At 35.4% G+C, this 20,057-nt stretch overlaps 3 protein-coding genes across 3 annotated transcripts; 2 read left to right on the top strand and 1 right to left on the bottom strand.

Moving 5' to 3' along the window:
- Positions 1-1,255: 1,255 nt before the first annotated feature.
- LOC114370683 (NF-kappa-B-activating protein-like) lies at positions 1,256-3,844 on the top strand. Its single transcript, XM_028328076.1, has 2 exons — positions 1,256-2,802; positions 3,504-3,844. Exon 1 carries the CDS (start codon positions 1,325-1,327, stop codon positions 2,786-2,788), a length of 1,464 nt encoding a protein of 487 aa, XP_028183877.1. The 5' UTR covers positions 1,256-1,324; the 3' UTR covers positions 2,789-2,802; positions 3,504-3,844.
- Positions 3,845-12,374: 8,530 nt separating this feature from the next.
- Positions 12,375-13,745, top strand: LOC114370183. Its single transcript, XM_028327470.1, has one exon. The coding sequence runs from the start codon at positions 12,709-12,711 to the stop codon at positions 13,609-13,611; it is 903 nt and encodes a 300-aa protein (XP_028183271.1). The 5' UTR covers positions 12,375-12,708; the 3' UTR covers positions 13,612-13,745.
- Positions 13,746-14,997: 1,252 nt separating this feature from the next.
- LOC114372400 (COMPASS-like H3K4 histone methylase component WDR5B) lies at positions 14,998-17,837 on the bottom strand. The gene is made up of 2 exons (XM_028329931.1): positions 17,125-17,837; positions 14,998-15,612 (listed from the first exon to the last, which is right to left on the bottom strand). The coding sequence occupies exons 1-2, from the start codon at positions 17,794-17,796 to the stop codon at positions 15,325-15,327; spliced, it is 960 nt and encodes a 319-aa protein (XP_028185732.1). The 5' UTR covers positions 17,797-17,837; the 3' UTR covers positions 14,998-15,324.
- Positions 17,838-20,057: the final 2,220 nt, after the last annotated feature.

The following is a 20,057-nucleotide window of genomic DNA, read 5'->3' as shown; positions in this document are numbered from 1 at the left end:
GAAAACACCAACAACAACCACCATCACCTCTTTCTCCAGCTATCCCTAACAAGTGACCTTTGCTTGACAATTGACGCAACCCCTCTAATTCCCTCATTACGAGCAGGAACCAAATGAATTTAGCCTTCAAATCATCGTCATCACCCTCTTTCTAACCGCTTCAAGAACGTCGAACATGCCTTTGTGGATCGCGTTGTAGGGAACTGTTTTCATTGGTAGGAGTGCAAGGGCACCGCTAAAGTGGCTATGGGTGCAAACATCATGACCCACAACCATGCATAGAACCTCCCCTTGCACTGGATCAACAAATCCCAACAAATGTAGCAACCACAAATCAAAATCAAAAACCAGAAAAAGAAAGGATGAAGAACTGTGAAGTGGAGAAGGTGGAAAGGGGAAGAAAATGACAGACAAAGAATGAGAAAAAAAGGAAAAAAAAAAAACAATTGCTTCCAACAACGTAGTCATTGTGAATTTTGATGTAGGCAACTAGTGTTCTATGTAGGGCACACACATTAACTTTAACGATTTTTTTCAATGACATGTTAAAGGGACTTTAAGTACTTTTAGAAACGATAATAAATTACACTTGACTATTCACCCCATTTTTATTAGGTTAAGATAAAATTTTGTTCCTGGTATTATATTTCATTTGTAAGGTTGGTTCCCATTTTAATTTTACAAAGAGACATTTAGTCTCTAGTTTTTTAAAAATTAATAATTTTGGCCCAAATTTTAATTTTGTGTATGGTTTTTTTATTATTTTGATCAAATTAAACTCGAGATTTAACATATTTACTTAACATATTATAATTAAATTATTCAATTAATTTAAATAAAGAAAATAAATATAGACATCATAAAAGATTATTACCAAAATTGCTTATTTTAAATCAAGTTGAGAGAATAAAAATTCATTTGTTTAAAAAATATTTCTAAAATAATTGCAACAAATAATTTAAATAAACACATCATAAAAGTAAAAATTACATATTTTTTAAAGTATTTTTAACAATTTAAACAAATATTAACAAATTATTAGTTCAAATGATTTTGAATTTAGACCCCTTAAATAAGGTTTTGAGTTTGTGGGAGAGGATCCCACAAAGGTGTTTAATCAATAATAAAACTAATAAATACTATATACTAATGTGATGTTGATAAAAAATAATTTTAACAAATAGACCATAAATATATCTATTTTTTAAATTAAGAGATTAAAATTGGATAGTAGACAAAACAGGAGACTAAAGTTGTATATTTCAGCAAATTATCTAAAGGCAAGCCAGTAAACGTCCCTTTTGTTCTATTCACTCTATCCGCGATGGGAAGACCATCCTCCACCATCGAAATTCCTCACGAACGCTACCGACATAACGACCGCCGCACCCCTGACCCCGATGTCTCCGACGACTATCGCCGCCGCCGCAGCCCTAGCTACGACTCATATGACCGCCACCCGGAGCGCCGCCGCCGCCGTTCGGTATCGCCCGAGCACAGAAACCCTAGGCACACCAACGGAACTCACAACGACAACGCTCTGCCAAAGAAATTTGGCCGCCGAAACGGCGCGTATCTGGACCGCGACCGTGGCGATTGGCAGCGCTCCGATTCCGAGTCCGACGAGGAGTTGAAGGGTTTGAACTTCGAGGAATACCGAAGGCTCAAGAGGCAGAAGATGAGAAAATCGCTGAAGCACTGCATCTGGAACGTCACGCCTAGTCCTCCGAGGCGCGAGAATGAAGATCTGGAAGATTATAGCAAACCTGACGAAATTTCTGATCGAAACGACGGCGCCGGGAAGATCGATACGGAGGTTAAAGCAAAAACAAAAGCAAAACCGGAATCAGAATCTGATTCTGAATCTGAGAAATCTGCCAGTAGTGAATCAGACGATTCGCGTTCGAGGAAGAAGAGAAGGAAGGGTTCTGCTGGTTCTTCGAGGAAATCATATAGCGAGAGTGAATCAGAATCAGATTCTGAGTCAGAAGAAGAGGAACGTAGACGGAGAAAGAGTAGGAAGAATAGAAGAAAAAGAAGTAACAGGAGCAGGAAGAAGAGAAGATATAGCGATTCAGATGAGAGTGAAGAGAGCGAGAGCGATGACTCTGAAAGCAGTGGAAGAAAGAAGAAGAAACGTTCCTCTTCTTCTAGGTCTCGATCGAAGCGTATCAGAAGGAGCAGCAAAAGAACAAAGGGAAGCTCTGAAACTGAGAGCGCGGGTTCTGGTTCGGAGGAGGAGGAGAATGGTTCTGGTGATGCCAAGAGTAAAGCAATGGTTGATGAGGTGAAGATGACGGAGATTAACGCGGAGGCTATAAAGTTGAAGGAATTGTTTGAGTCTCAGAAGAAACCTGCTTTGGATAACGAACCCGCGGTTGGGCCAATGCCGTTGCCTAGAGCTGAGGGGCATATCAGCTATGGTGGAGCGCTTAGGCCCGGTGAAGGTGATGCCATTGCCCAGTATGTTCAACAAGGGAAGCGTATTCCGCGAAGAGGAGAAGTGGGTCTTTCTGCTGAGGAAATTCAGAAGTTTGAGAACCTTGGTTATGTGATGAGTGGTAGTAGACATCAGAGGATGAATGCCATTCGTATTAGGAAAGAAAACCAGGTTTATAGTGCTGAGGATAAGCGTGCTTTGGCTATGTTTAACTATGAAGAGAAGGCTAAAAGGGAGCACAAGGTTATGGCTGATCTGCAGCGCCTCGTGCAGCGCCACATTGGCCAGGATGTTGGTCCAACTCATGATCCTTTTGCTGCTAAAGCCTCTGATGGTGCTGATGCATGATCCTTAATGTTGATGTATGTTTTGCTCTTGTTCTTTGCCTCTTTTTTTCTTCTTCTGGTTACATTTGTACTTTTCTATGGGTTTTATAGACTTGGAGAATAGATATAGATGGCATATTAAGACTGAGAAAATAGAGAGATTAGTGAACTTTGTTTTCTTTAACTTGGTGAGTTGGTGTGGCATATGCTTTACACTGTTAGCTAACAGCAGCAGATTATATCTTATATTACAAGTTAACCAACTGCCTATTAGTTTAATAGAATGTCTAATTTAACTGCTTAAACTGATTGGTTAATACAATAAATATCTGTTTCATGTGTAATGCTATGGAATGGAATGACCAATTGGTAGGTTTATCATTTGCAGCAACTTACAAAAGCATGTGAACTTTATTATAGAAACAAATTTCTATGCTGCCAATGGGTTTTGATTGCTCCTCATCACTTTGTTATTTTTTTGAGGGACTAGCTGCATTGCTTGTTGAAGTTAACTTCTTCAATTTGTTAGTTGAATGTGCACCTGGTTGTTTTGATTGGTTATCGGCTGAGGCCTTTTCGAGTGTGATTGCAAAATTTCAAGTTTGCTTGCACTTTTTGGCGGCCGGTGTTGTTTTATCAGTTTATGTTCTGCTGTATGGTTTAATTATGCTATATAGGCTTTTATGTTCAGGATCTGAACACTGTTTTTTTGTCTGGTGTTGTGATGTTATATCCAGGATTGGTGATGTAATTTTTCTGATATGCCTATTGGACACATAGAGGATCACATACAGCAAAAACCGAATCATTAATTTGTAGTGAATGGTGTCTTTTCTGTCATTAGTAGGTCTCTGACTTCTTGTAACTCAAGCATCTGAACAGATGTATATTGTAGTAAATGTTGTCTTTCCTCTTCTCCTAGAGAAGGAAAAGATCTCTCAATGTGCCATAGTTGATGCCTACTATTCCTCAGTAAGATTGTTTGGTAATCCGATTGAAAGCTACATGTAAGCATTACAATCCCTTGTTTGGTAATCTCAGTAAGATATCCATGTGAAGAATCATATTAGACTCTCAATAAAAGCTAACCAAAATACCAAGTTATTATAAAGCTATAGATCAGCAGCAGCCTTGGTGTTGTGTAGTTGTACAAGGATTAGTGTAGATTAGCGATAGCAGATTTTAGCTGCATAGAAACATATTAATAAATTAAATTCTTTCTTTTAAACCAAAAGAATAAGAAGAGAAAAGAGAGTGGATTGGAGTATAGAGAAAGTAGAGAGAAATTGGAGAGATAGAGCACAGAGTAGGGTTAAAAAAAAGTAAAAATTTACTGTATAACTGTTAAAGATCTTTTCTAGTAAAAAAGTCACAACCGGTAAATGATACCTTTGGTATATGATATCTCTACATTTTTAATTATTCAAGTTTGCATAACAATTATTTAACATCCGTATCAACATTAACAAAGGGGTAATATAGGTATTTGAATCCATTTCTTTAATTTTTACTTAGATAATTGTATCTCCTTACGGAGCCATGTCTCCTAGTCCTAATATACATGCCAGCCTTCGCAAATTGCAACAAAACATACCGAATGCCAGTTCCCATTTGCTTGACTCATGTCATGCATAACAATAGCATAATGCAATTCTAGCCCTTTATACTTGTACCCCATGTGCTTAAAGCAACCTTTACCTTTGCTGACCCTTCCTTTTTATGTTCCCTGCAGTTTTTTAATCACTCATCCTTTTTGGTTATTACTCTACTTGGTCTCCCCACACAATTCACACATCATCCAAATCTATCTCTCTCTCTGTCCCCTACACCCCTCCTATGTCTTATCCCATTCTGAAGAAACACGACTAGAAACCATTCCAAAACTCAACTCTTTTGGAGCCAATCTCAGCATTATTCATCATGTTCACTTCGAATCAGTGGAGGGCAGAGTTCCTCTTATTGATGTAGTAGTCTTATTGAACCTTAATTAGCAGGAAAGCTCTTCCTTTCTTTCTTTTTAGCCAAACCATATGTATATAAGAAAGGAGTTCGGACAATTTCTTACTGGTGGTGTTGCCATGAGGGAGTTTCCTTTTTGTTTTTGGAGAAAATGGGGTTCAGGTTGCTGACCCATCCTCATCAAGCACCACAGGAGCAGCTCAAATATGGTTGCCGTGTGATAGTTCTGTTAGTCGAGGGACTTAGATAGTTAGGGGACAGTCAAATAGTGGGTTACTTAGTGAGTCAAGTGGCTGATGATGTATATGAATAGGAAGAGGGGTTGTGAGAGGAGTCATTCATTGGGTGGGAATTTGTAAAGGAATTGGGAGAGACTTGGACCTTTCGAAAGTCCTGGAGTGTTCTGAATAAAATTCATTCCTTCATTTGTATCTGAACCAGTTTCTATCAAGGTTCATGCTTTTGATTACAGTCTGGTCTCTCGTGGAGCAAAACTCTGATGGGTCAAGGCTTGAGTGGGGGAATAGATATGACTTGGGAAATCATTACCTTTTCAAGGTTGAGATAAAGCCATGGCTGTTATATCTTTATTTTAACTTGTGGCAAATGTTTTAATTCATTTTGAGAAGAATATTCAAATTAAATCTAACGCTTCATTTATTTGTCTATTATATCAATATCAATAGATGACATTTTAGATGGGATAAGACAATTCCAAGTTTTGCTCCCAGTTTTTGGCTGCTGGTGTTGCTTTTGTGTTGTGCCGATCTGGTAAATCATCTGATCAGATCAGCCGGTTCGACTAGTTGAATAGGAAATCGGTTTGGTGATCGATATGGATACTCTAAAAAATCGGAAGATTTCAGAACCAATGCAAACCGGTCAAGAATCGGTTAAACCGGTGCAAAATCAATAAAGAACTGGTGCCCAAAACCAGTTTGAACTGTTATTTTTTAAAAAAATTAGACTTCTTTTGTTTTTTTATTTATTTTAAAGATAAATAAAAACACATTTAATAAATATTTCAAATAAATATAAATTATTTTATTCATTATTAATAATTTTTTCTTATGAAACATAATTTACTCTTTTCTATTAGTTTATTGTATTTTTTCTCATCAAACATATAATTTATCTATTATTGTTAATGGACATTATCATATTTTATTAAAATTTAAAGTAAGTATTATGATATATTTGATTAGATTTTTATGTATATTTTAAATGTTAAGAACTTGTAAAATGGTGTTTTATTTTGGTTTTTATTTATAAAGTGATGTGATATTATAATTTACTCAATATCATTCTTTAAACTATTGAATTTTATTGTTTTATTTCAGCTACTAAACAGATCCTAGAAACACTTGATAGGCATCAATGGCCACAGCCCAATCTCAAAATATAACTAATGAGCATTCAACCAATCGTTTGTATAATTTGAGTGTAACTAGAGTATTTACCTGGTTTCCCTGAAGTACTTACTCTGCTTTGTCATTCTCATTTTATTTCTAAAAAAACCCCGGTGCTCTATGGAACAAATCATGAGAGCCAAACATTATTTTTTCGAGAGCTATGGAGAAATCCTTGACTAGATTAGACATTGTTTGTTCAAGTTACCTGAAGTTTTAATAACTGTCGCATCGTTTTATATTAAATAATTGCATACATGAATTTGAATACAGACAAAATAACGAATTCAATTTTTTTCATATCCAACAACTTTTGATAAATATAAAATTTATACCATTTTAGTAATTATTATTCCAGAAATGGTTATAATTTATACTATCTAAAAAAGATTAAGATGCTAAAAGCACTCCAAACTTATTTTTAATTAAAATTTATTTTACAAAATCAAAATAATTTGAAATCAAGCTTGCAAATACTTTTACCCCAATATACTGTATTCCACTCACTGAATCTTTAAACCAAAAGAAGATACCATTTTGAGGGAGGGACAGAGAACCAAAAGGAAGACCTAATAACACCAAATTAATATCAAACTAAAATGTATTGTAGCATTGCGCTTGGTCCGTTTTGTATTGGATGGGCTTGGAATTGCCTAGGACTTTCTTGTGATAATGTCTTCCACTCCAAGCCTCCATTGCATGTCCAAATTATTTGAGTGCCTTAGTATATGAGTATTCATATATATATATATATATATCAAACACTCTATCAATGGTATTATATTCTCTATCATATTTACAATTTTTCTCTCTCTCTCATTGTCATTTGTATGTTAGGTGTCCATCTATTATTTTCCAATTAATTTATATGAAATGGACTTTTCTGTTTTTTCCTCTTCCACTCTCCATAGTCTTTTCTTCTGAAAGGTTTGTTTTGTTCAAATTGGGGTAGGAATGATGAGAATATTTCAATATTCAATGAATGTGATGTGATGATCGAATATGTTTATTATTTTTTTTTAAGAGTTTCAGGACAACGAATATGTTTAATTAGGCAATGATCAAATGTCAAATCAGTTTCAATTTAATTCAAATTGAAACTAAGAGTACAAATTAGTAAGTAAATGAACAACCACAAAAAATATTTTCATTTTTAAAATAAAAACTAAATTAAAATATCACATTCGCCAAGGAAATGGTATCATGCTCGTGATCTTCATTATTTGATAACTCCTCCAATCCGGGGGAGAGAGGAAAGCTCAGTGCAGTCTAGAGAAAGTACAATATTGGTGTTTGTTCTCTCTCTATTGTTGGTTTCTAGTTCTTAATTAAGGATTTAACCCTTACTAAGTTCTCATGGATAAAATAAGAAGATTGGCCATAATTTAAAGATAAAAGTATTCAAAATTGATTAATTGTCACTTCTTACTTCTTATGGAATCGTCCATCAGTCTTCATTTTTCAAATTGTTTTTGGTTAAGATAGAAAATGATTTATAATGCAATAAAATCACGAAGTAGACTTTAATAATTATGCATTGTTATTTGTTAGTGTAAATATTTTTAGTAATGTTAACCCAAAAAAATATCATTAGGACGACTTTTAATATATTTAGAAATTATCTTTCTTATTATCATAATCAACAAACTTAATACATAGTGTTTTTATAATTGAATGATAATATTTTACACTGTGAATACATATATTTGAGAGTTGGAAGAAAAAATGCCGGGCAATCCGCAAAGAGACAGGCAGCTATTCGGTTTGTTCTTTGATCCCGTGAACCTCTTTTTTTCTTTCTTTTTCTCACGACCTTTTATGTTACAATTCTCATTGGGGCCATTGAGCTTTGACCTCGGACATATCATGATGAGGTACCCAATGATGATTACTTAGCCAAAAAGAATTGATAAAGCTTGCTCGCGATTATAACATGATTTGATTTGAAATGTCCACTGTGTCACTATAGTAAAAATTGATGCTGCTTTTCCCCCACCCTTTTGCAACAGATTTTAAATCATACCCCTAATTGGACGTCTCTCCGACAACACAGATTTTGGCGCGAAATCAAAATGCAGAAAAGAATTCGATGTAGGCAAAATCAGCAACATTAGGATTTATAATTTTGAGGTACCCAAAGGTGTGATGAATATATATATATATATATATATATATATATATATATATATATATATATATTTCATGTGTTGTGTGGTGGATGGCAAAAAACCATAACCCACATGACATGTTGATGATACAATTGAAACTTAATTGTTGACAACTACCTTGGATGACTTGGTACTTTCATGCACATGGGTAGGCTAGGCTGGCAAGACTTGTTGATAAAGGCTGATCAAAGACCTTGGTGTCAATCCTAATCTTCACATCCATAAAGTCCAACAACAAAAACCCACAAATCCTTTATTGCTCTTGTTAGGAGTCATTGGTTAAATGGTATCTAAATCCCTTTGTTTATGCTTTAGAGTTTAAACCTTTTTTTTCTTTCTCTAGAAACCATTTACGGTAACATAAACACTTTAGGTTTAGGGTAGATAAATTAACCTGGATTTCCAAGCAATGTTTAGTCTCATAGACCTTTTTTCTCATCTGCTTTAATCATTCCACTCATATCTTTGTCGTTTTTTTTTTTTAAGTACAATTCTTTATATATTTCGTGCAGTACATAATGCTTTTTGCTTGATGTTGCGTTTGGAATAGTGGAAAGAAAGAATTAAATGTGAATATACTAAATTTAAATTATGCACTTTTATATTGAAAGAAACCATTAAGCAATGAAGAAAATGAAATAGATATATAGATCAAAAGCTGTTGCTATAAATTCTACTCTTAAAGAATTGGCTTCAATTCTTGGCTTCAGCATGAAATTACGATTAAAAAATACTATTTCAATGCTAAAATGAATTGATTTAGTAAGAGAAATTATTTCAGTGCCAAAATAAAAGTTACATATACTCTTGATCATATCAAACAAAAGAAAATAAAAGTGAGAAAATATTACCCACAAAACTCATTTTAGTGAGAAAAAATGACTGTTACTATAAGTTTAGATCAAAGACTGATGATCAACAAGTCTGATCAAAGGCTGATTAATAAAGTGTTTAAATATATTATCATCACTCATGGTAAAAGTATGATGGCGGGGGCACAAGGAAAAAAGAGACGTAGGAGAAGGCATACTAGAGGTGTCTTGTTGGGGTATTTTGGGAAATGAGGTTGTTTTTTCCCTGGCTTTATTCGCACTATAGAGAAATAAAATTTTAAGGTGGATCTATAAATGTCTATCTCCCTTTCTTTTCTCCCATGCAAGTATTGATATCCAGCAATGATAATCTGTACATTGAAGACATTATGCATTTCTATTTATCTTTTAGAGATCCATTTCTATTGTCATAATCTTAATGTTCTTTCATGTTACATAGTTTCGGGCCAATCACTGAAGAACATATACTATAGGATTTTCATTATACCATGGGGTCCTGAGCCTTTAATTTGTTATTACTGTTGCAAAAGACTGTGTTATCCTCTTGAGACTTAAATGATTCTCTTTGTTCTTTTCCCAGTTTCATTTTTGTGGCTATTACTCTTATGTTGAAAAGTCACTCGCGATTATACTGTTTCATGAGGCCTGTCAATCTGTCATATAACTTGTGTTTCACCCTGGGAACTAGGAATCAGATTCTTGCAGTTGTTGGATGGCACTTTCTGGAATGCAATTTCATACTGCCCGTGACACACACTTCTGATCATTAATTCTTGTCATGCACAATGTCCCATTTTAATTACCATTACCACTTTTCTTCCCTTAAAATCATTCCAATTTTGTGGTGATCAATTTATCATATAAGAATGAGAACCAAGTCAAAAAAGTAGGAGAACACACATCATTCAGAATATCTACCCGCACAATAGTTTTGAAGTTGTTTAGTGTTTGGCATCAGAATAGTAATGTCTTTTCCTCATCTTAAAAAATTAAAGTTGGGACCAATTCCCAAATACTAGTACTTCTGAAACAATCAATAGATAGAGCACCTGCAGAATGACTGTGCCATTTCTTTTCACCAAGAATATATTTTCAATCGATAGTTGAAAATTAACTTCTTTGGAAGCATAGAGATTAAGAATTGAGTTTTGTTTTTTCCAACAATTTTTTTTTTCATTTTGATGATCAGAAATCGAATCTTTTTTGAAAAAAATGTAAATTATATTAAACCCAAAATGATACGGGCATACTCCGCAGCTAGAGAAAATAAAAAATTTCCCTAATATAAGAAGACCTATATCAAGATGCTAAAACAAATGCAACAAGTGCGCTTATCTATACAAAAGAAACTTAATCTTGCCAATAACCCCTACTACACAAAATTGATAATATTCAAAAATCAGCTTGTTCCTGAATAGCCAAATGCAGTAAAATGTAATTACTAGTCAAACAATGAAATTTTCCTTGAACACCTGATGTGGATCTGCTCCTAATTAAAGAGTCAGTAATGCCCTACAAAGAAGTGAATGTCTGCGAAAAGGAGCCAAATCACGAATGTGAGCCTAAACTTGGAGAGATTTCCTATAAGAAAAGAACAAATGAGCATTTGACTCAGCCTCATTTAAACATAAAGGACAGAGGGAACCCTTGTTCAAAAATGCAGCTTTGAATCTTGATTAGATGTTTAAAAAATTCAACCATCTATTAATTTTGTGGGATCTGTTCAAAATGACTGTGCCATGATACTTAGAACCATTCCCCCACTTTCTTCTTAGAAGGGATAGAAAGGTCTCAACAGTCAAGCAGTGCCATCATGCAAAATTCCAATTCAATGGCCCTTCTGAAATCTATTTGTTGTTTGGTGGGGCACCTAATCCTAAGTTTGGTTAAACAAAAATGTTTCATTATGTCATGAAATTAATTATTGGACATGATGGCCAAATGGGCTGCAATATATGTGCCACTACACCTTACTAAGATCTTTGAAAAATAGTCTTCTCTCTCACTCAATTTTTGCAATGGATGCATTAGCGTAATCATAGAAATGGGATGGTTTCTTGCTGAAGCAACCATGGTTTATTTAATTTCATGGGTCAAAGGAAATTTCACCTAATTGATTATTTATGGAATTTAAAGCCTTACATTACAGATGTTCACCTACGCAATATTCGTATGTTGCCGAACGAGCAATGCCTTGAGATTATTTAATGTTATATTTGGGGAAATTTGGGGATCTTAAACACAGTTGCTCTCACACTTCACATAAAAAAACACAATTGTTCCCGTGGCTTACTAATTGTGTCTAAATCACTAATTTTAAAAATACGTTACTAACACTTTTCATTAAAGGATTTTTTTTTTATACACACAAACTTGTTTATTGAATCTCAGATCACATATTCAAGAGTAAGATAACCTGCCAATTATATCATACAAGATTAATAAATTAAATTCTTTCTCTTAAACCAAAAGAATAGGAAGAGAAAAGCTTAAAAAAATGAAGAGAGCACAGAATAGGAAGAAAAATAGTCAAAATTTACCGTATAGAAACTTTTAAACGTCTTTTGGAGCAAAAAGTCACAAAACTTGTACATAACATGGCACTTGTGGTATATGATATCTCAAACATTTTTAGTCATTCAAGTTTGCATAAGAATAATTTTACAGCCGTATAAACATTAAGGGCCAAATAGATATTTGAAATCCATTTCTTCAATTAAATACTTTGATAATTACATCTCCTTACTGGGCCACGTCTCCTAACATATATGGCAATCTTTGCAGCAAAACATACCAAATGCCAGTTGCCATTTGCTTGACTCAAGTCATGCATTGGAATAGCAAGGGGGCAATTGTAGCCTTTTATCCTTTGTACCCCATGTGCTTAAAAGCAACCTTTCCTTTCACAGTTTCACTTACTCTTCCTTTTTATGTTTTCTTCTAATTTTTTTTTAAATAATAATAATACACAAACATTCACTTATTTCAAACAACTCACAAATATTTTTCATTTTTTAATAGTGAAAATTAATCAGTATTCTAGAGAACTTAAAGTAGAAGTTTATTGGGAAATAAAAAATTACGGTCTGTCCATAATTTTTTTTTATTTTTCCCTTTAGTTTTTTAATCAGCAAGATTTTTTTTTATCACATCACAAATTCTATAATACCTATATTTTTCTTTTTAGATGTCTTATAACATTATAGCTGTTAATGGAACATTTTTCTCTTTTTAATGGCTTCCCTTTTGTTTGGGTTATTACTCCACTTAGTCTCCCCACACAATTCCAAACATCAGCCAAATATAACTCTCTTTCTCTGTCCCCCACACCCCTCCCTCATATGTCCTATCTCATTCTGAAGAAACACAATTACAAGTTAGAACCCCCCATGTCAAAGCTATAGTCTTTTGGAGCCAAAGCTTTATTCATCATCTTCCCCTCTAATCAACCAAGGGAGAAGTTCCTCTTATTCAACTTTTATTAGCAGCAAAAGCTCTCTTCTTTATTCTTTTTTTGTTTCTAATAAGGAGTTGAGACAATTTTGTTGTTGTTGACTTGTTGTTGGTGTTGCCATGAGGGAGTTTCCTTCTTGTTTTGGAGAAAATGGTGTTCAGGTTGCTGACTCATCCTCATCAAGCACCACAAGAGCAGCACAAAATGTGGTCACGTGTGTCTATCAGTGCAAATTAAGAGGCCATTCAAGCTTGATTACAGTCTCGTGGACAAAAACTCTGATTGGTCAAGGCTTGAGTGTGGAAATTGATGACTTGGGAAAGCATTGCCTCTGCAAGGTTGAGATAAAGCCATGGCTCTTCTCAAAGAGAAAAGGGTCAAAGAATTTGGAGGTCCAATCTGGTAAAGTTGACATCTTTTGGGATTTGAGTAGTGCCAAGTTTGGTTCAGGGCCTGAGCCAATGGAGGGGTTCTACTTAGCGGTTGTGTTCAACAAGGAGATGGTGTTGCTCCTAGGGGATCTAAAAAAAGAGGCATGCAAGAAGATTGAGAGTGATTGTGCTTGCTTTTCTCACTCTGGTGCTATTTTCATTGCAAAGAGAGAGCACATTTTTGGGAAGAAGTTTTATGGTGCAAAGGCTCAGTTTTGTGACAAGGGGCAGGTGCATGATGTCACAATTGAGTGTGACACGTTAGGACTCAACGATCCTTCTCTTGTGATTCGAATTGATAGCAAGACAGTGATGAAGGTGAAGCGTCTCAAGTGGAAGTTCAGAGGGAATCACACCATTTTGGTGGATGGTGTTCCTGTTGAAGTGTTTTGGGATGTGCATAGTTGGCTCTTTGGGAATGCTATGGGCAATAATGCAGTGTTCATGTTCCAAACATGCATTTCAAATGACAAAATGTGGGAAGGGCAATCTGTTTCTGATCCCTCATGGGCTTCTTCTCAGCAGTTTAGGGATTCCCAATTGCAAGGCTTTGGGTTCTCTCTCATTTTGTATGCTTGGAAACATGAGTAGTCAATAGAGCTGTTAAGTCTTATTCCTCAATGTTATTACATTTATATTGACAGCCACATTTTTCAACAATGGAACTGATAAACTTGCCCCTATTTTTTCATCTTGATCTTACAGACACGCTTTATTTGCTTTTATTATAACTTTTGTGATCTCTTATCAATATTCCAGAATCTGTTTGCAGAGTTTGTTACTGAACATATGATCTGCGAAGAGTAAAAACTGTAAAGGTATATGCTAAATAAATTTTCTGAACGGTAGCATAAATATCAAGAAGGATCCTGTTTCCAAATGAGGAAAAAAAAGAGAGAGAGAATCACATAGCAATGCTGTTGGATTTTTATTTTTTGTTTTGATTTTAAAATTGAGCTCAAGCATTTAATTTTTTGATGCTGGGATAAGCCCTTTAACTCTTTGGCAACGGACTCATACGAAACATGGAGAGTAATCTAACTTACAACAGATTCAAAGAAGAACTACTGGATAGATGGCAGCTATTATATGCTGCTTTCAGTGCTTTGTTCTTACCTATGTTTTGTTTATTTTTATTTTCGTAGATCCAAGGAACAATTATCAATGCTAATCATCTATAGTAACACTTAAGAAGGTTAAGATCGTGTCAAATAATTTTAAACACACACGAGAGAGAGATTTGTCAAGACATATGTCTCTGAATCCTATGATCTCCCAGCCAATTTACATTAATGTGAATGAATGCCTCGACTCCTTCTATTTTGCATATTTTGCAGTTGAATATGAGGATACATGAAGGAATAGTACAAATAACTAATTCTTCCCGCGACAAAATGTCTCCACCACTACTTTTTGTAACTCTTTCAACACGCTCTGTAATAATCTCTGAATATGCCTGACAAGTTTTAAAACAGTTCTTTTGCTTGCTTCCTTTTGTAGTCTTTTACTGTATTTTAATTGAATTTACGTACGGTGAAGCCTACTCCTGGATTCCAAATAACTTTCTCATTTGCAATCACCGTGGAGAAAATAGTTGATTTTTGGCAATATATTTGATATCTCATTATTCTTGATTTTGGGAAACACAAATAATGTTTCATCTCAAAACCTACTGGATTTCCATAAGCTCTGAAGCGGTTACATGAAAAATAATTCTGTTTCAAGATTTACAATATTATGCTATATTTTTTATTTGAAAAATTAATGGGCTTGTTCATCCAAAAATAATATATATGGTGGAAAATTACAGAAGAAAAATATTTGTTGGATATCATTACATTCTCACATTACCTTACGTTAATGGTGTTAAAATTCTTACAGGCCTAGCTATAGGTAAAAAATAAAATAAAATAAAGAGTCGTAAACTGTTCAAGTTGCATTACTTGCTAGAAAATTACAATTTTCTCTACTTCAAAATATCAGAAACTTTCGTTCATCTAATTAGGCACAAACAATACAGAGAAGAATGTCTAAGTGGAGTAATTTAGATAGGTAACACAAAACTCATACTTTACATCTCACACATTAGTCTCTGTGTAAGAATCAGAATGTCTATAAATGGGAAGAATTCGACTATAATAAGTGATGAAAAACTACATTTACAAATAATACCAAAAACGGAACTAGTGCCAACATGAGATCAACTTGTATGTTTAATAGTGTCTAACATTGAAATCAGACATGCATAGGCATGTAGTTGAAATCTAGAAGAAAGACAACATCCCCATACAGTTTCGATATTATTCAGGAATCCTGTACCCAAACCCTCACAGTTCTATCACCAGCGAGACCAGCAGAAGCAATTTTGTTCTCTGTTGGGTGACAAGTAACAGATATTACAGTGTCTGTATGGCCTTCAAGTTTCTGAACCAATTTCTGCTGAAGATCCCATATATAAACACAGTGATCTTCAGAACCGCTAACAATATATTTCCCATTAGTCACAGAAAATGTGGAAGTTATGCAGTATACTCTATTCACATGCCCAGAATAAATTTTTAAACACTTCCCACTCCCATAGTTCCATAGCTTCTGCATCCAGAAAGTTCATATTGTTAGGAAAATTGTAAAATAAAACAACCAATCTGCTAAACTAACAATGATACATTATCAAAAAGAGAATGCTAATAAATGTCCCTAGGAAACTAGCTAAGGAACCAAAAGAAAAAAGTAATAAACTGAAGCGACAATTGGGATAAGCATGAACATGGAAGCTACTATAAATACGGATACTCAAGTAGAATTTGGAGCATTCCAAAAGCTTCTATAAGACTATATTTTCTATTTTAAATATTAGAAATTTGATTATTATTATATAATTCAGAGGCTGTTTGGTATAAATGGTGGTCTCATTGGCAGAACACTAAATCACCAATGCAACATAACATACAGAACAGTATGAAATAGATGGAAATAGTATTATTCAATTAGAAAGATAACCAGATAAACAGTGATTTATCCTACCGAGCCAATGCTCCTCTGAGAATACACTCTCGGTCACTACTGACAATAATAATCAACATACCACCACTATAGCCCCCCCTACTACCCTAAAATGCAGACCATCTAACTAACTTCGACACCAAAATCCCAGCAACAGCAACATTCCCCCGCTACCTGGCCTCCCTTCTTGAATATACTTTCCATATGGGTATCTCACTTGGACCTGGGCTCAATAATTAATCCCCCACTGAACCATTTACATCTCTCAGCTCAATGTTTATATCATTTATAAGCATAGTCCTTTGGATCAAATGCCTTTGAATAATAGGGGCGGCTGCAGAAAACCAACTTCTATTTGGTGGAGGGATATAAGTTCAATAGGTGTTATTTTGTTAGGACTTAAACGCAAAAGAAGAGCCCAACCAAAAAGACTAGTCCTTTAGGGAGAGCCTCATCCTTAAACACAACATTAAGTCTTTTATTTTACTTAACATGGGATGAGACTCCTACTAACATTGCCACCTCCTTCAAGAGGAGAAGTCCAAGGAGGCTTTCACTCTATCAACGCTAACTCACAGCCCTTCTCCCTTTGACGGCTTCACTCACCTATAAATTTTCAGTTTACACCTACTTAAGCACAAGAGAAGAACCTAACACAAAAGACTGATTCAATAGGTAGAGGAGAGACTCATGCCTCAAGTATCACATTCAGTGCATGTTTTGTTTGTAGTTGGAAATGCTGCGGTGCACGTTCCAATGCAAATCCACCAGATAAAAGTAAAATGAGTGCAAAAGCAAGGGATTAGTAGCAAGGGTCCTAATCCGTTGGCAAAATTACTTTTGCCTCTAAACATAATCTTGCAACAGCAAACCAAACATGCTCTAAGTCTTTCATTCTACACGACGTGGGACCCATCACATATTTCTTCTACCCCTCCATTATGGTTTACTTAAGCAGAGGAATGGAGAAAAACATAAAGTATCACTCAATAAGAATGCTTATATGATTATGGTGCTGGAAAATGGCAATGGTCTGAGATTCCATTTCAAATGTAAATAGCAAGACTTGTGAAGCAAACAGAAAAAGAAGATGAAACACACAAGAGTGTCGTTGAGAGTGGCGGCGAGAATGAGCTTGCCATTGGGGGAGAATTTGGCGAAGGAGACAGCAGGGGCCTTATCTTCGATGAGGGTCTTCAAGAGATTGCCGGTTTCGGTGTCCCAAATCTTGCAGGAGCCGTCGTGGCTGGCGGAGATGATGAGGTTTCCGTCGCGGTTGTAGTGGACGGAGGTGACGGGCATGGTGTGGCCCTTTATGGTGTGGACGCATTTCCCGGTCTTCACATCCCAAACCTTGATGGTCTCGTCGAAGGAACCGGACACGATGTAGCTCGATTGGGGGTTGAAGTTGACGCAGAAAACGGCGTCGTCGTGGCCGCGGAGGATCTTGATGCAGCCGCCGCCGACGGTGGCGTCCCAGATGCGGAGGGTGCGGTCGTCGGAGGCGGAGCAGATGTAGTGGGAGTCGGAGGACCAGGCTAGGTCGGAGATGCCCTCGGAGTGGCCCACGAGGCGGTGGCAGAGGGTGAGGGTGGCGGAGGACCATATGATTAGGGTTTTGTCCAGGGAGGCCGAGGCTAGGAGGGTTCCATCGTTCGAGAACTTCACGCACGACACCGCGTTTTCATGGTCGGTTAGAGTTTTCAGGTGACGGTACGGCTTGAAGCCCAAGGTTTGGGTAACGCCGCCGCTTCTTGTCGCGCTCGTCGCCATCCACCGGAACTCACTCACTTTCGACACCTAACGAATACTTATATATATATATACCTTATGATTCAAAGTACAAAGTCAATTCCAACAAACTCAGCCAAAAAAATAAAAAAAACAGAGCCAATTCCAACTTTAATTGTGAAGATATCTGTTACGCGATGGGCTGCCCCAATGGCAAAAAGATCAGGCCCAATTTCTGATATATTGCACGAGGCAATTAGTATTTGTACTTCTTTTTTTCTTCTTATGCATGCTGTATTTAAGATTATTTAAATATATTCAACTTAGTCCTTCAAATAACATTCAGATATTTTAGCATCATATGTTGAATTTTGATACGTTTAAATAGTTAAAAAAACCTATATGAATTTAATTATTGTTGTTTCGTGCCACATTAATCAATTTTGTTTTCTCTGCTAACCAAGATTACACTTCTACGATGGTAAGAATTATTTTGAACCACTCAAACAAAATAAAAAATCAAAATGACCACAAAATAAATAAAATAGATTATCAAAAGTGACATTTTACCTACTATGTAAATATTTAAAATAGATGATCAAAAGTCACGACATTATAGATGAATTCCTTATTAAAACTATGATCTAGCTGGGCTTAGGCGAACCAACTAACCAAACATGCAATTGCTTTATGCACCCATAAGAAATAATAATGACTCGGAATAGACTAATATACCATTTTTATTAGCCTTATTCTACACCCCACTTGGTCACCCAACCCTGGCACACCACTGCAACTTCATTTCTCTTGCACCACACCAAACTGTCTTCCTTTCTCTATAGCAAACCCATTACACCTCATTCATAAAAGCAGCCCGCCACACCTCCGCCATCTGCCTTTGACAACGATAGCCACACCACTACCATAGGTGAAGGCACCACAATCACTATTGTTGAAGCCACTTCACAGTTGAAGGTAAGTGGCTATGTGTAATGTTTTTTTTTTTCAACATCCATTTGTGTTTAGTGTTTTCCATAATCTTTGATCCGTAACATACAAGTATTCCAAAAATGTCTTTTGGAATATATGTTTAATATATTATGGAATAGACATTCTAGAATACATTTATATTGGATCCATTGATTTAGAATGACACATGTATTATGGAAATGTATTCTAGAATACCTATATCAAACATATATTCTAGAATACTTGTATCATTCTGCATCAACGATTCTATAATGTGTCATTTTTTATCAACGATTTTGTAATGCAACAAACTTTTGACATTTCATATTGTAGCTTAAAAACAAGCACTAAAATGTGTGGTGAATTACCAATCCTAATGATATGGAGAAGGAGGAGCTTCTTTGATTATAAAGCAGCGCAAAAGGTGTAATGAGGTCACAGGCAAGTGTTTTATTCACAATTGAGCTTTACTTCAATGACCTTGGTGGCGGCATCGATGAAAAAGGAGAGGTGGAGAGAGCTACCATAGACCCAAGTGATGGAGGGGCAACACCATGGTGGAGACAAGTAAAGTGGGAATATAAAAAATAAGGGGTGCATAAACAAATTTCTAACCAAATGTTATCCTTAGCCCAAATGCTAATGCTGCTAGTATATTACAAAGATCAACATCAATATGTTTGGGCTATTTCACATTAATTATCAAGGAACTACTATTGGCCCCTACCCACTTTGCTTTTAGCCCCTACCAAAAGGTGAAACTCCAATTTTGCCCCCCATTTAAAATTTTCCCTCCCCTCTAGCATCCTCCCTCTTCCTCTTCTCCTTCCTCCACCAATATTTTTTTTTTGTTTAAAAAGAAACATAATGAAATTATCTTTTTTTTGGAGGGGGGTTGAATACCACAACGATGTATATTTGGACAAAGAACATGATGAAATCATGATTTTGTTGTATTTTTTCTATAACAACGGAATCAAGATTCTACTATTTAACTTTTTTTTATTACAATAAAATCACGATTTTGTTGTGATGTGAAAAAAGTTAAACAATAGAATCTTGATTATGTTGTGATAATGTGTTAAGGGGGCATGCCAAAAAGTATAACAATGGAATCACGATTCCATTATACATGAGACGGAAAAAAATATATAATAAAATTATGATTCTGTTATAACAAGTGAAGGTACAAAAATCATATAACAACATAATCATGATTTGATGGGAATGATAATTCTAAAATAAGAAAATCTTCAACCACTTGTTAGGAAATAAGAGCACGGCGCCAATAATAATTCCCTAGTTATTACTTCCACTTCACAAGTTCATATCAT

This window comes from Glycine soja, chromosome 10 (assembly GCF_004193775.1).
Source record: "Glycine soja cultivar W05 chromosome 10, ASM419377v2, whole genome shotgun sequence".
NCBI classification, from domain to species: Eukaryota; Viridiplantae; Streptophyta; class Magnoliopsida; order Fabales; family Fabaceae; genus Glycine; species Glycine soja.
This window is presented reverse-complemented; position numbering and strand designations above follow the sequence as displayed.

Excerpts from the sequence above, each read along its gene's own strand:
- LOC114372400 (XM_028329931.1), bottom strand. The coding sequence starts at position 17,796 with ATGGCGACGAGCGCGACAAGAAGCGGCGGCGTTACCCAAACCTTGGGC. Across the intron at positions 15,613-17,124 it reads CCACTCTCAACGACACTCTT|AAGCTATGGAACTATGGGAG; the intron begins GTGTGTTTCATC and ends TTCTGGATGCAG.
- LOC114370683 (XM_028328076.1), top strand. The coding sequence starts at position 1,325 with ATGGGAAGACCATCCTCCACCATCGAAATTCCTCACGAACGCTACCGA.
- LOC114370183 (XM_028327470.1), top strand. The coding sequence starts at position 12,709 with ATGAGGGAGTTTCCTTCTTGTTTTGGAGAAAATGGTGTTCAGGTTGCT.